This window comes from Clupea harengus, chromosome 24 (assembly GCF_900700415.2).
Source record: "Clupea harengus chromosome 24, Ch_v2.0.2, whole genome shotgun sequence".
Taxonomy (NCBI): Eukaryota; Metazoa; Chordata; class Actinopteri; order Clupeiformes; family Clupeidae; genus Clupea; species Clupea harengus.
In genome coordinates this window covers 943,066-959,463 of record NC_045175.1, presented here as the reverse complement: position 1 = coordinate 959,463, position 16,398 = coordinate 943,066, and the positions used below count along the sequence as shown (strand labels likewise).

General features: G+C 41.6%; 1 protein-coding gene across 3 annotated transcripts; it reads right to left on the bottom strand.

Moving 5' to 3' along the window:
* Positions 1 to 4,112: 4,112 nt before the first annotated feature.
* LOC116219329 (GTP-binding protein 1-like) lies at positions 4,113 to 9,398 on the bottom strand. 3 transcript variants are annotated; one of them, XM_031562557.2, is made up of 4 exons: positions 9,322 to 9,398; positions 7,576 to 7,764; positions 6,899 to 7,010; positions 4,113 to 4,690 (listed from the first exon to the last, which is right to left on the bottom strand). In XM_031562557.2, exons 1-4 carry the CDS (start codon positions 9,370 to 9,372, stop codon positions 4,506 to 4,508), a joined length of 537 nt encoding a protein of 178 aa, XP_031418417.1. In that variant the 5' UTR covers positions 9,373 to 9,398; the 3' UTR covers positions 4,113 to 4,505. The 3 variants fall into 3 exon arrangements, with proteins under 3 accessions (XP_031418417.1, XP_031418420.1, XP_031418418.1); XM_031562560.2 differs by lacking the exon at positions 9,322 to 9,398 and adding an exon at positions 8,156 to 8,306; XM_031562558.1 differs by lacking the exon at positions 9,322 to 9,398 and adding an exon at positions 8,131 to 8,193.
* Between the last annotated feature and the right edge of the window lie 7,000 nt (positions 9,399 to 16,398).

The following is a 16,398-nucleotide window of genomic DNA, read 5'->3' as shown; positions in this document are numbered from 1 at the left end:
ATATACTACTTACGTACGGTCTTGATGGATACGCAATGACAACTCTGATTTTAGAATGCCAGTAAATCAGGAGACTGATACACAGACAGACAGACAGATAGAAAGCGAGAGCAAGAAAGGATCCAAGAGACAGAAATTGAATACAACAACTTGACATCTTAAGGCAAAGACACTGAGACCAAGAAAAGCAGAAGAGCTCAGAGAATAGGTTGTGACAGGGGGAAGAGGTGACAGAGATGAGAGAGAGAAATACGAGATGACCACACCACACACACACACACAGACACACACAGACACACACACAAGGTGGGAGCTAAAGAAAAGACTTGGATTGAGAAGCCAGAGGACACTGAAAAGAAGAAGAAAAGTGTAGTGACAGGCTGAGGGCGAAATAAAAGAGTGAAAAACTGGTGAAAAAAGGGGTGCTACTGCCCTCTTCTGCTCGCTAAAATCAAAACAGACTAGACCACACTGCTTCCAAGAAGAACTATAAACATTACACTGCATGTGTACTCCCTCACAGAACTACAATAACTGCCAATAAGGTCCAAGACCAACTGAGCTATTCACACGATACCATGACAACATATTACATAATAACATAATGTTAAATTTTGAGCCTGTCACTGCAAACAAAGGCTTTCCAACAGGATCTGATGCGTTTGGGGATCTTTGTAAAAGAACATACCACCAGGCTGAGAAGGAAAAAAAAGGTCATGACCCGGTTTCAGTAGAGGTTTTACCAAGGGATTGCAGTGACATATATTTCTTTGCTGTTCAGTGAGAGTGGCCTCTGTTCAAACTGCTGGTCCGTGGGCAAACGGACCTGTGATATAAATCTAGAAAGTCTCACCCATCACTAAAGCCCCAGACTCGTGTTAGGGCATAGACTTGGTGTATAATCCGTAAATCTTAAGTGGAAAAGCAAACCTAGACTCTGCAGCAGCAATTAGACACTATCATCTCAGTAACACTTGGCTCTCTGAGTGCCCTAAGGGTTTCAACCGTTTTATAGCATACAGACATTACTTATATCCATACATTCACTTCATAGCATAACTCGGGGCGCAATCTAATAAATGCTGAAAATGTTTAAATTTATAAAAAAAAAAAAAATGGAAACGAAACGAAAATGGAACACGCTACTTACTGGCTAGAACAGGGGGGTTAACACATGGGGTACTCATCACAGGTGACAACAGGAATTGTGTGACACTATACTATTACTACACGTCTAGGCAAACAAACTGCTCTCTCTCCAATTAGTCAACACACGGCAAGACCACTGACTGCTCTATTTGGATTAAGCTGACAGCGCCATCTAGTGGACACAGGAGAGGGGCCCTACTCCCATAAACAGGCATAGAAATGTTCATGGCAATTGAAAAAACTTCCTGTTGTCCTTATGGTTTTATCCTGCTGCAAAAAGACTCCCAGCTGTTTTGAGATTCATCTTTCCCACCTGCTGTGATCAATGACGTTGAGATATTTGAGTGTAATTTCCATTATTATTCACATTCATATTCAACATGTTTGCTGGTCATGGGTAAATGCAGAGAAAAATACTGATAGTCAAGTATCATCATTCTTTGGCCTGTAGGCTACTGTTTTATGAGGGGGTTTAGAGCTTTGCCTGTTATGTGAGCATGTAAATTGGGGAATCGAGAAGATGAAAACAGAGTCTGCTAGCAAGCTAATAAGACATATCTGTGATTTGGACATTTTAAATTGTAGCTAGTAGAGACGTTCAGACAACAATTCTTTCAGGTTTGTTAAAATGAGGTTGTAGATGAAGATTTACATAATGACGGTAGTTACAGTTTTATAATGATTAAGTAACCGTATCGGATGTGGATCAGTGAAATCTAACCAATACCTGATCCATTTAATAATGTCAGTATTGGCGGCGACAGTGATCAAGAATCGGATCGTTGCATCACTAGTTTCTGTGGTGTCAGGCCTGACCTCTTGTGCTTTGTGTGGTTGTGCTGTGTGTTTACTGTGTGTGAGTGTACTGTGTGTAACAAGTTCCATGAAGTGTGCATCAACAACAATTTAACATTAAGTCACAGCAGTCTTCCACGGTGGCACTTTTACAATATTGAACAGTAGTAAATAATGAACTATACTTGACATTTAATGTGGCACAATTGATGACTAAGCAGTTCCAGTTATCTATAACTATAACTTTTATCGCCTTGACAGTTAAATAAACTGATTGCACATTATGTTATTCTCCCTTGTATTCAGTTGTGAAATTGTAAATAGTGTTCAAACATGACATAAAACCAGTGTTTCCCCTGCCGTTATATTAGGGGGGCGCCCCGCCCCCCCAACGGCCCCCCCCGCCCCCCCTGGAAGGTCAAGTTAATTTTGTTCAATTTTATTTTCTATAAAGCGCCAAATCACAACGGAAGTAATTTAAGGTTACTTTTTCTATAGAACAGGTCTATAGCTTGTTCTTTTATTAAACAAAATAAATAGCCTTATGTTATTTATCTTATTTACACGACGGCATGTAATTTCTGTCTCTACATGGTCGCGCGTTTACAATTCTCTGTCTCCGCCGCGATGCGCACAAACACACAGACACGTGCGCGCACACACAGGTGAGCACGCTCCCACCAGCGGACAGAATTGGGCTTAAGAACCAGTGCACAGCTACGGACACTTTTAAGCTTTAAAAAACTAATATCCAGGCGTTCATGAATCCGGCAGAGATCTTTTCCTCGGTAGGGTCGACAATGAGGCCCAATGAGAATGGCTACAACAGACGTGGAAACAGAACGTACGTACAGAATGTCCGCACCGAAAATTCAGAAATAGATCTGGCTTCCATTTTTTATCTTTTTCCGTGAGTTGTGCGTGGCCCTTTTTACATAGAGTCTGCTAATAAATCTATGAAATGTAACGAAAATGATTTATTTTGCTGTGAATAATGAAGGAAGCAATAAATCCGATTATTTGCCAAACCCTCAAGACCTGTTGCCATGGAGATTTAACGTTACTTTCTGTTTGAAGACAAGGTAGCAGCTAGTGTTGAAGAATGGATGACTTGAAATTGGACGACTTTTAATTAATATATGAAATTGAACATCAACACCTATACGGATAAAATAAATAAACAAGGATAGCAAAACAGATTGATAAGCAATGAGAACGGCAGAAACACAGGCAGGACGTCAGATGACGAGACAGATCATAGTGACACAGGCTGTTTTTTTTTTTTTTTTTTTTCGTCATATGACGGCTGAGACATTCATAACATCTTATTCAGTCGTACTGGTCCTTTTGTAATGCCAACATGTGCACTTCTTTGTGGATAAGTAAAGCCTATTTTGCTACATTTTTGTAGTCCTGGTAATCTTTTGTTTGGCATATTGGTGAGGTTATTAAGAGGACCATTTCTCAATCGTTTTGTTCTTGATGAATTAATGTTTGTTTAATAATCAATTATTTTTCAACAAATAACTCAATTATAATTACAAAGAGGACAATTCATAACTTTATATCGCAACTTTCACTTGTTTCGCCAATTTCATTGCAACAAAAACCTAAAAATAAAAACTTTCATCGCAACTTTTTGGAAAAGCTCCTGCGAAATCAAGAATTTTAGGCCGCAAATATCTTAAAAAATGTTCTTCCAGAAGCCCAGAAAGATACACCACTGCAGCGACAAAAGCTGCACACTTTGTGGATAATTGTCATAAAAAGACATGTTCCGATGTTTAGTTATATTGACTGCTGTCATTAAAAGAAACACATGAACACCATGATTCCTTTAAGCGTTTGTGTCGGTGGCCACGCCGCGCCGCGTGCACAGTGCCGCAGCCCCCCCCCCCCAAAGCTGTAAACCTAGGGGAAACACTGAAAACGTAAAGCATACTATTGCATTCAACTGTTGTTTCTGCCCTTCGTCGCGCACGGAGATCAAAATAAAAGTCTCTTCCTAAGTTCATGTTGAAGGGTTATTTGTAGGAGTAGAATATTGGGGTAGTAAGGCCAGGAACGGTAAACACATTTTGATTCAAAATAAACCGCTTCAAATAAATTGCTTTGGAATACATTTAAATTGAATGTATTTTCTGGCTCTTTAAATAAGAGCTATGTGGTTTGCTAAAGCCTCATGTAACCCAAAATACCAACGACAAGGAGAATAATGAAAACAATAACAATAACTATTATTAGAGTTAAAGAGCTCTGGTATCAGTATTGGAAGATTTCAAATTCAGGTATCGGATTGGAACTGAACAAAAGTGGATCGGTGCATCTGTAATACAAACATGGACCCCTTCATCCATGAGGCCTGACACCACTGAAACAGGGACAACTTTGTATGTCCAAGTGACTGCAACACTACTCCAACCTCTGGCTTTTGGTAATGCTCGCTTTTTGCTTATGCGTAATGTGTGATGTGTTTACTTGACTTTGGGCCACACCATGGCATACATCATGGTGAGGCATCGTGTCTTCTTGGGGTCCCTCGCCCTCTCTCTGGCCATTGCTCACCTGACCTCCAGGAAGTCGGCGTCCCCCACGCGGCGACGGATGAGGTAGTCGCGCACGTTGCCGCCCGTCTCTGCCCGCTCACGCAGCAGGATGATGTCAGCCTCCACCGTCTCGCACAGCGACTGCACCGTGGCCACCGACGCCTCCATGTCCTGCTCGTTCAGCCCATAGTCGGCACCGTCTGAGAGGAGGGTGAGTGCAGACAGCAGGTTATTGATGGGGAAAGGGGGGTTGGGGTACAGACAGGTAGAGAAAGAGGGGTGGGGTAGAGAGTGGGATTAAGTGACAGAAGGGGCAGAGAGAGAGAGAGAGAGAGAGATGATGGCAGAATACAGAACATGATCGTCATTACTACCTCCCCGCACTAAGAGCCTGGTCCCACCACAATTTCAATTACGGCAAAATTAAGTAATATTTATCACACACACGTGTTAAAAGTAAATAATGTGACTTATAGTTCTTAGAAAGAAAGAAAATGGGAATCTGCCAAAATCGGATTCAGCAGGTCAGACTTAAAGAAAAAAAAATTGCAATCCATGCATCTCTAATAAAACGCATGGTGGTCGCTGTGGAATGATTTGTTTACATGAATTGTACTTGGCTAGCATTACAAGTCCCAAAGGACGTTACACACAGTGTGTAGGCTACAATTACATAAATGTGATATGGGTTTGAATTGGTTGTTTAAAAGCATCATGCTGTCATTTGTCAGATGGTTAAAAAAATCTATTATTTTATTTTTCAGCATCGATGGCGAGTCTTTCACATAAACATTACACTGCATCAATGCAACCATCACTTCCCCTAGCCCTAGTCCACACACAATGATTATCTGACTTGGACGTACAGACAATCAATGGAACGACTGCCTAGCCACAGAGACATGAAGATAAGTGCACCTTCTTAGGAATTACTTGTCCAACCAGTTCCTCAACATGTTTGTGGGGACCAATGATAACAATGAGGACTGCACACTGGATCTCTCCTGCGTGATAATCAAGTGCATACCAGATGTAAGACAGGCGGATCTCTTGCAGCCCAACAATGACAAGTGAAAGTAAAACTCGTGGGGTGTTGCTGCTGGGGACTTGAACACGTTGTCATGAAGACTGATGCAGGGCAAAAGTGCATATAAAAAAAACCCACTGGAAACTACGTATATGAAATCAAGTTCGTATTTAATCATTTAGGAGGGGTGACGCTGTTGTGTATTGTAACGGCGCATACTGACACATCGCAAAAATAACAATGAAATAACCTGCAAACACCTCCCCCACCAAACAAAACAAAAGGCGTCTGGTCCATTCACACTGTTTTCAGATGTGAAGAAAGAGTCCACGGATTGTCAATTACTACATGAAACGAGCCATAAACAGAAAACATGACCCCTTTGACCTTTGACCTTTGCCTTTGACAGCTGGGGCAGCTGAGAGTAGGAGGGGTGACAGGGGGGTGAGAGAGTACTGCTTATGAGTGCAAAATCCGCAGACACAATAACAGCAGGCTTAAAGTGTGTATGAAACACACCGTCACAATGCAAAGGAGAGCATAATGGTGCCAAACACAGTTGTAAGAAGTGAGTTTGAGGGAATGAACACACATAAAGCTCTGCGGTATTCTAAATGCCACAAACACTGACATTCTGAGAGGCAGCTGACAACATAGCCTTTAATAGTCAATAGTCAACTTTTTTTGTTTACTGAAACATTGATCTGACATTCACTGATTGATTACGGAGGGAGCTCAAATCCGTATTAGACACAAACAATCCAAGAAGTACAATTCTATTACGTTTTCACCTAGTTAGGCCAGATATTTCTAGTAAAAAAAAGGTAGATTTTAGCAAGTGTCTCTTTGGGAGTTCAGCCTCCAAGTCCTGAGTCCTGAGACCCACTACCCCCTTACCCAGGAGGAAATAGCTGTGTGTCTTGAATCTTTACGATGACCATGGTAACCCCACACTGGGGTCAGTGCTGTGAGTGTGTGCTGTGTTCGGAGACAGAGTGGAAATCGCCAAAGGTCACTAAGCTCCAGTGAAGAGGTATGAGCGGCTTTTCACAAGTCTCAGTCTGACTCTTGAGCTGTACACTCCAACTACCCCTTTAAAAAATTACATGAGCTCCTTGATTAATAAAAGCAAAATATCACCCAGGTGTACACAAGAGTTAGGGAAAAACCTCACCCGTAACTCTATTACACATGTGATAATACCATAAGGTCAGTACCTAGAGCAATCAGGTAACCAACGCTGTAAAATCTTGCCAAGCTCAAAACATACAACACTGGCAATAAGATACATGTGAGCACTGCCTGTAAAATAATGACACCGGAGCTGCTAAAAGTGTTGATCTATGGTCACCCACATAACAGTTCACATATAACAACTAACCTGAGCCCATTCCCACCACGTAGATAGTTTCCCCACAGCCCTCGTCCATCCTCTCCCTGAGTTGCCGAAATAACACATCATATTGTTCTCCTGTTGGACTGACCAGAACCATCTGGAGAAGAAGGATAAGCAAATAAGACAGTTCTGTTAAGTTGTACACTTCTAGGCCAAAGCGTATTGTGCCAAATTTTAAGGCGGTGGTAACGATGGGAAGTCATAGATGACTCCGAAAGGAGGCACACAGAAGCTTGCTTTGCGCGCGCCACAAATCTGACATTTAAACTCGACAGGACAAACAAGGAAGTATGCATGGTAAACGAAACATCCACAAATATTAAAAGATTAGAAAAAGAGCGGGATAAATGCCATTGCAGCACAATGAAATGGTAATGGACATGCTTCAAAATACTGGCCAGCTGGTACTTTTTGTTACCATATGTTGACATGGCTACCTACGTGTCATTCATTGAATAAGTCGGCTAGCTAGACAGCTATGCTAGCTCGCTAATGCTAGGTACATGTATCCAGACTTTACTATAAACAAACACATTGGTCGTATTTTGCAATTAACAGCCCGTATTGCAGTGAGATTAATAATAGATCTGAAGCATAAACGTTACATGTACAATTACAGAGCTTTGAGGGTCAACGTCAACATATGAGAGGCACAGGCCTACCTTGCTAGTTAGGTCTAAATGACCCTCGGACTCGCCATTGTGAGCCTCTCCGTCCTCGTAACAGTCCCCCCCAGATGGGTCATCATCGTTGCCCCGGTCTGGAGCAAACATACAGGCAGGTACAACAGTATCTGCCACTGCTATTGGACTCGGACATAGACTTGACTCTGTCGCCGCCATTCCTATAATCTGACATGGAAGATATTAATAGTCGGTATGAATTAAATGCATTGATAAAAAAAAGTCAGTGCAATTTCTGTCCCATTAACAGGCTTTCTACCTGGTTAAGACAAGTAGCAAGAAGCTAGTTAGTTAGCTAGCTAGCTACTGGGTTTAGCCAAATACTGTAACCTAAGCTAAACCCAGCTAAGTCTTGGCTAACTAAGCTAGCAAAACAGCTACTGGTAAGTTAGTAAAGTTTGTGCTAAAACTAAAACACGACTGTCCAATGCAACGGAGGTACTTGTTGCATGCATGTATCTCTTTTAGGATTATGAAAATGTTTATGTTCATCACATTTCATATACATAACGTTAAGATATCGCAACTTCTAACCTGAGCCCAAAATACACACACATACCAGATGGGTCGTTGCGTGGACTTGTACCACTGTCCCAGATTCGACAATGTATACGCACACGCCCACTTATGAATAATTCATAAAATATGTGCGGTAAAATGTTTAAAAAAAAAAAGTCCTTTAGGAATAAAATGTTTTAACACATTTAGGCGAGACCATAACCACGTCTACTATCCATATTTGTATGGAAATGGTTGTTAATGGTTATAGGTACATATTTTCGTATAACATAATTAGTCAGCCTCTCTTACGTATGGATACATGCCAGCGAAACGAAACGCTTGCTTCGCTTTGAGGGGGCGTGTCGTGGCGTATGGAAATGAACCATTGAGATAATTAGCAAGCTCGCCAGCTAGTAGGCTATCTAGTCCCTTGTCTTTATATCAGAACTGTCATTCTGTTAAACGTAAGTGTAGCACTAAAGGGCATAAAAAATATATAGGGTTAGCGTCTATATATGTCTATCCTAAGGGGTACTTTTACGTCACGGCACCGCTTGTTTACTTCTCCCCGCCCTGTCTATTTCACACGTAGATAATTGCCACTCTATTAGTCTGTTCAGCCCCTATAAATGGGCAACAAGGTGCCATCTGTGCATGCGTCTATCTCTGCGTGTGCTGACGAACAGTCACGGTACCTGCTGCTGCTTACTCAAGTCCACCAGTTCGTCTGTGGCTAATTCTAGTTTGGTCGGGTACTCGTTCCCGGCTGTCGTACCGTTTCCTGGCTCACTCGCCTGAATCGGATAGTCTAGTGTTCATCTGCAGCTCGGCTATTAACGATAACCAAGAGGAGAGAGCACATTAGTCCAGTTTTAGCTGCTCTGCACTGGCTTCCAGTAACCTTTAGTTTTGAATTATTATTATTATTATTATTATTATTATTATTACACTGCTTGCAGGTATGTTCGTGTCCTCGCTCTGTGTATGAACGTCTGTTCGCCCTGAAGGGCCAGCTAGTTACTCACCCACTCGTTATACTTTGTATTGTTTAAGCTAATTGACGTGTAGTAGCTGATCCCTGCGCCGTTAGTTTGTTGCTGTAACTGTTCTGCATTTCCTGTAGGAATTGGCCTGGGGTGTCTGACAACATAGACATGTCCATATGTCTATGTCTGACAACGCTACTGTTTTGCTTTGCGTCTCTTCCTCCCAAGCAGCGCCTACCTCAATTGTCACTGGGCTATATGATGGCTGGATTCGTGGTGGGGTCGCCATAACGTCTCCATTAATCCTGCTTCTGCGTACTAGTGCTGCTGCTAATGTGCGTGTGATTTTTATTTATTTATTTTTATTAATGCATGTCAGGTTTTTACGCATGTGTGTTTTGTCACTGACCACTCATTTTTGCTTGCTTTTTTATTTGCGATTTATTGTCGCTGTTTTGCTAGATGCTTTGTATTTATTTTCTGTATAACTAAAATATTTCTTAATTTGCTGCTGAATGTAACTTGCTTTGGCAACTGGGCATACATTTATTTGATTTGTTTTGCTTTCGATATCCTTGTGCTGGGTGGGTGCCCAAGGTCAAGTGGTCAATACACATACACGCACGCCCTCCTCGTACCACCCTTGCTGTGTGCTGTAGCCTACCAATTGACGTGTTTATTTCACTAAATAACAACTTCAAAGTGTTGTCCCGACTCGTTAATTTCCATGATGATTCATTAGGCTACATTACATTTAGTCATTTAACTGAAGCTTTTGTCCAAAGCGACGTACAAGGGAGAGAACAATCAAGCTACGAGCAATAGAGACCTAGTGTAACAATAAATAGCCTACTATTTTACATAAGAAGTAGAAAAAAAGTGCAGAAATGTAACTACTCTAAGTGCAAGTTAAGTACTAGTAGAAGTGCAAGTTAGGAAGGGAGGTGCTCTCTGAAGAGGCCGCACCTGCTCTTGTAGTGCTAGGCAGCTCGTTCCACCAACGTGGAACTACGAATAAGAATAGTCTAGATTGCCGTACTTGGACAGACTGCAGTCCAAACCCCTTATAAGAGCATTTTTATTTATAGATATTCAGGGGGTTCCCGATAACAGATACTTATGGTCATGTTCTACTCGAAAGTAAAAGTGAAACTGAATTGAACCAAGTGCCTTATATAAGACTGCAATCTATACGCAGAGAGAAATAGATTACAGACTGCACACAGACTTATTGGACGGGACAATCTCTGGTGAGTTGCGCTGATATATTTTCATCTCATGATGAGATCTGTGTTGAGAAGCCTAAACACCTCCTCTTCTTATCGCTTTGGGAAATACCGCCTTAACGGGATTCCTCTGCTCTCGGTGATCATGGGGAACGCCCAGTCCACGAGAAACAAAGTGGACACAATTAGTGTTGTTACTGTCACTACCGGACGGTAGTCCTCTACCGGATCATGCGCCACTTTGCGACACTGTAGACAGCGGAATACAATCGCTGGCTAAAGCTGATGGAAGTTCGCGAAAGACGGTATACTTTAAGACGTTTGGTCATTGTATACAGCTGTAAGTTCTTAACGTTTGTATAATAAAGAAGTTAAAGATATACTGGATATACTCTTTTGTTCTCCCTGTCAAGTTCTATTGGCTAGCACATCAATGCTTTATTTGTTTTACCTACTGCTGTATTTTATCACTTCTTCATAATAGCAAACTATATGCCTTTTACCCTTACTCTGTCTCCACACTTTTAATAATTAAATATTACATTAAATATACCCACATTATGCGTTAAGACAACCCCATATGTTGACGTTGAGCCTTCTGCCGTAAAACGTTTGTGTCTGAGCATGTGCGATGTGCGGGACCACCAACCGGTAGAGGACTACCATCCGGTAGCGACAGTTACTGTATGTAGAGATAACGTATTTCCGGTGGGATCAGTATTGAAACCTGAAGTGGGTACTTTACTCCGTTTGACTGGCTAATACCAGGACCTTTACTTTTTCGTTGAGAAATTGTGTCGATTACCTGATTTTCTCAGGCCAGAAGATTCGACAGAGTTTCCTGAGGCATCCATTATGGAAGGCTTCGACTTTTTTCATGTCGTAAGATGTTACTCGCCAGCACTCCGAGCCGTACAACAACACAGATTTTACGTTACTGTTGTAGAGTCGGACCTTTGTTCCTAAGCTGTATTGCTTAGACTTCCAGATGGAGTGTAGCCTAGCAAAAGCACCCTGTGCCTTTCCGAGTCTTGCTCTAATATCTTTTTGTGCAGAGTTGTCTTTGCTGACGAGGCTTCCCAAGTATGTAAATTCCTCAGCATAGTCAAGAGCGTGCCCGTTCACTGTGATTGGTGCATCTGGGGTGGCATTGATGCACATCACTTGGGTTTTGGGTGCATTTATGTTCAGCCCTACCTGTTGGGCAAATTTGTTCAGTCTGTCAGTTTTCTCCTGCAGGAGAATGTGCTTTGGTGCAAGGACAGCAAGATCATCGGCAAAATCTAGGTCTTCAAGTTGGGAGAACAACGCTGCACAACACTGCTACTCTGCGTTGTGTTATATGTTGGTTTCGGTTGGCAGGTGGTTAGGCGTCCAAACGATTCGACACGGGACACGAGGATGTTTCGTAATGGTGGCGAGATTTATTATCTTCAACACAGCAGCTATCTCGTTCATCAAGCACACACACTCAGGACTCACTCATCTCATCTCCGGCAACCTAACTCATGAACCCTACGGGTCACCCCTACAAACAACATCACAGCAAACAAAATATCATTTACAGAACATGGCTGCAGTGCTGCCTAGCGGTGTGGCACATACACTACCTTACACCAACATAAATAGAAAAATACAGTACCTAAACAAATTTCAGTTATTTTTTGAGTGAAGTGAAGATGAAGCTGCACTGGCACCCAGATGGTTTCTACCTATCATGGCTCTTTAACTATCCTAGCTATCTATAACTTAGGAAACCATCTTAACAGTTGGAAGCTGCTAGCATGTGATGAACTCATGTTAATATGTGTGGATGTGAATCATTTAAGGTTATTTAAAAGAGGCACCACAGGATGGTACAGCGGTATCCGCAGGAGTTATGCCGGGTCTTTATTCCTTATCTTATTTTTTCTTAAGAATTTTCTTTTTTCACACAAAATCTCTGTCCTACATATAGATACCATAGAGGTGCAACTCTCTGTTTATTCAGTTATAAATCAACGTAAGACAATAGTTTTATACCTGAAGAGAATGCTTTTCGAGAATGAGGCCCATTGCTCCTACGTTTAAAACAGGGAGGAAGTGGAATCCAAGAAAAGCGGTTCAACACACACAAGGTGCATTACAGTATACAGTGCCCTCCACAATTATTGGCACCCCTAGTGAATATGAGCAAAACAGGCTATGAAAAAATATATCTTTGCTGTTTATCCTCTTGGTCTTTCACTGAAAATATTCACAAAAATCTTACCTTTTCATTGAAGTAAAATTATTGAAAGAAAAAAAAACTGTTGAGATTAAATAAATATTTTTCCCCAAAACATGTGAGCCACAATTATTGGCACCCCTTAATTTAATGTTTTGTGCAGCCTCCTTTGCCAAGATAACAGCTCTGAGTCTTCTCCTATAATGCGTGATGAGGTGGGTGAACACATGGCACGGGATCTGAGACCATTCCTACATGCAGTTTCGCTCCAGATCCTTCAGATTCTGAGGTCAACATTTGTAGACTCGGCTTCAGCTCATCCCACAGATTTTCTATGGGGTTTAAGTCGGGGGACTGTGATGGCCATGGCAAAACCTTTATTCTGCGGTCGGTGAACCATTTTTGTGTTGTTTTTGAGGTGTGCTTCAGATCATTGTCCTGCTGGAAGGTCCAACCATGGCCCATTTTAAGCTTACTGGAGGGGGCTGTTAGGTTTTCATTTAATATCTGCTGGTATTTGATGGAGTCCATGATACCATGTATCCTAACAAGATGTCCAGGGCCTTTGGAAGAAAAACAGCCCCACAACATCAAAGATCCGCCACCATACTTCACATTGGGTATGAGGTGCTTTTCTGTATGGCTATCTTTCTGTCTACGCCAAACCCACCTCTGATGTTTGTTGCCAAAAAGCTTTATTTTGGTCTCATCTGACCATATAACTCGGTTCCATTGAAATTCTGACTTACATTGGGCAAACTGTAGGCGCTTTAGTTTGCTGTTGATTGACAGCAGAGGCTTTTTTCTGGCAACCCTCCAAAACAACTTGTGGTGGCTGGCGTCTGATGGTAGTTTTGGAGACTTTCTGACCCCAAGACTCAACTAACCTCTACAATTCTACAGCTGTGATCCTTGGAGATTCTTTTACCAGTCGAACCATCCTCCTCACGGTGCGTGGGGTCAATGTACACACACGTCCTCTTCCAGGCTGATTCTTAACATCTCCTGTCGCTTTAAACTTCTTAATTATTTCCATGATAGTGGAAATGGGTATTTTCAACTGTTTAGAGATTTTCTTGTGTCCATTTCTTGATTTGTGCAGCTCAACAACTTTTTGTCGCACATCGTCACTGTTTTCTTGGGTCTTTCCCATAGTGATGAATGACTAATGGAATTTGGCCTGTGTCACCTCATATTTGTACGCCAGTGGAACAGGAAGTCACGGTTGACCTCCTAAGAGTTCCTTATCAAACAGGTGAACTTAAAAATGTAAAACATGACTGGAAATATACTTCAGTTAGATTTTAATTATAAGATTTTTCTAGGGGTGCCAATGATTGTGGCACACATGTTTTGGGGAAAAATATTTATTTAATCTCAAGTTTTTTTTTCTTTCAATAATTTTACTTCAATGAAAAGGTAAGATTTTTGTGAATATTTTCAGTGAAAGACCAAGAGGATTAAACAGCAAAGACATATTTTTTTATAGCCTGTTTTGCTCATATTCACTAGGGGTGCCAATAATTGTGGAGGGCACTGTAGGTATATCATTGGGCAGGTACAGAGGGGAAGAGCAGAGTTTGGGTTAGGTGACAGTTGGAAAGCATGGGGTACGGCTACATTGCTGGAGATGAGGCAGATAACTATAACTGCTCTGTGAGCCAGACAGGGAAACTAGATCTAGATTCTCAAGCAAACACAGAGCAATGGATGAACTGGCATGGAATTGAGATGAAGAGCAGCTGGAATAAATATTGGGCTCTGGACATTGGCCTACTTTCTGAATAGACAAAAAAGCGTATTACTTTTAAATAGTTGATCTTCTAATTGAGGCAAAAACAGGCTCTAAATTGTAGATCTAAATTATTCTAAGATAAATATCTACACACAGATCTAAGAGTCATTAGCCTGCATAACATACCTGTAATTCTAACGTGTCAGGAAGCCAAACTAATGTTAATTCTAACACTTTCTGGTTCCAAAGAAAAAAAATCCCAATGGATAAATAATTGGGTTTTTGCAATATTGGCAAAAATAACACCAGTAGAACTCCATAAGCACTTTTTGCACAATTATTTTGCACGTTTTAGATTTTTTTGCATCTAATTTTCATCTAAAACGTATTCAATGTTCTGCTTTGTTTGTTTGCAGCCTTGTTACCAACTATAAAATACAACTATACAAAAGTGGTGCAGTACAACATTTGCATTGAAATATGCATGTATGAAGGTAAAATATAGATGTAGTTGTCGCTGAAGACATTTTCTGTATAGCATAAGACTTAAGGTCATGTTCTAATCGATAATTTGTTCCTGAACACAGCTTCAAAGTGTATTCGTTCATTTCCACAAGGATTTAGGAGGTTCCCGATAACGGTCATATACTCGAAAGTAAAAGTGAAACTGAATTGAAGCAAGTGCTTATGTAACAGGAGCTATAAGGGGGAACCCCACAGCCCTGTTTAAGTAGCCAACTATGCCACCCTGGGAATTGCACCCAGAGAATATTTAAACTAAATGTCCTAATAGGCACATCAGCCCTTGAGAACAGGTTCGAAACACACACCACACAAGAGTCGTGAATTCCACAAGATGTTATTTATTATAAAGATATGTAATTATGGGGTGTATGCTTATAGAGGAAGGGATGGACCTAGACAGACTGAGAGGTTAGTCAAAGTAGAAAAGGCATTTATTTAATAATCAATAAAAGGGCTTAAACAATCAGCACCCTGAGGTTCAGGGCTGACAAACACGCTAGGGAAGGGAATTAAATGGAAACAAACTATAGCAGGCAGAGACTTACCTTAGAGAGGCGGCAGGCTAACTGGGAAATGTGCTTCAGGACTCACACCACCCTTGTGAAGGCAAACACGGCACCGCACACGAAAAGTGACCAGAGTGACACAGCAACCACACAGCAACCAATGATCACACGTGAATATGCACTGACGGGACTCCACCACCAGGTGACTAGCCCCCCTCCAGGATAGCACAATGCCTGCTCATACAAACAAAAGGGGATGAAGAAAATATGAAAACACCAGTCGACCCCAGCTGTAGGGCAAACACACATATACAGGGAAACTACAGGCAAGTTAGATTCCCCTCTCACAGGATACCTGCAGTACTAGAAGAACTATACACATGCAACCGATATAAACAGAACACTAAACGCCTGCTGTGCACGACTATGACCAGGTACTGAAATAAAAACACGGACCGCAAAACAACTCGTATAAACCAAAACAAAAGAACGACAAGACAAGACAGCAGCTCGTGTAGTGACTCCAGCCCTCCACCAGGCTGGGTTGTGTATGCAGAACACAAATCATAATTAAAAACCAACGGAGGTAAAATTATGCCAATATGGAGATTTAAATAGAATACCCACGTTACTTGGAGACACTGGCTGCCGCGGGAACGTGCGTCCTCACTAAACAAACATGACACTGATATAAATAAAATTATAAAACTTCAATAACCAGGTCTGCTAACCCATTCAAGAACAGCGCATACCTGGAACTATAGTGAACAACAGTTCTCGAGGTCAGCGAAGGAAGAGATGATCACAACACCAGGTTACAATAAAGGACGAAGTTAGTCCACAGTGTGATAATAATTCCACGCAACTGGCTTAGAGGCGAAGGCAACCTACCGCGGGAGAAACAGGAAGCCACTCTGCACAGGAGGTAGCGATTCACAATCTCCAGATATTGCACACTTCCAGGCTTTTATAGCCACACCCAAGCAATGGCCGCTAATTACTCAGGTGTGCTGAACGAGTGCAGTGACGTGAGCATGGTCTTGGAAAATCTCTGGTGAATTGCGCTGAAACATTTTCATCGCATGATGACAATTATTACATTGTTGAGCGGTATATA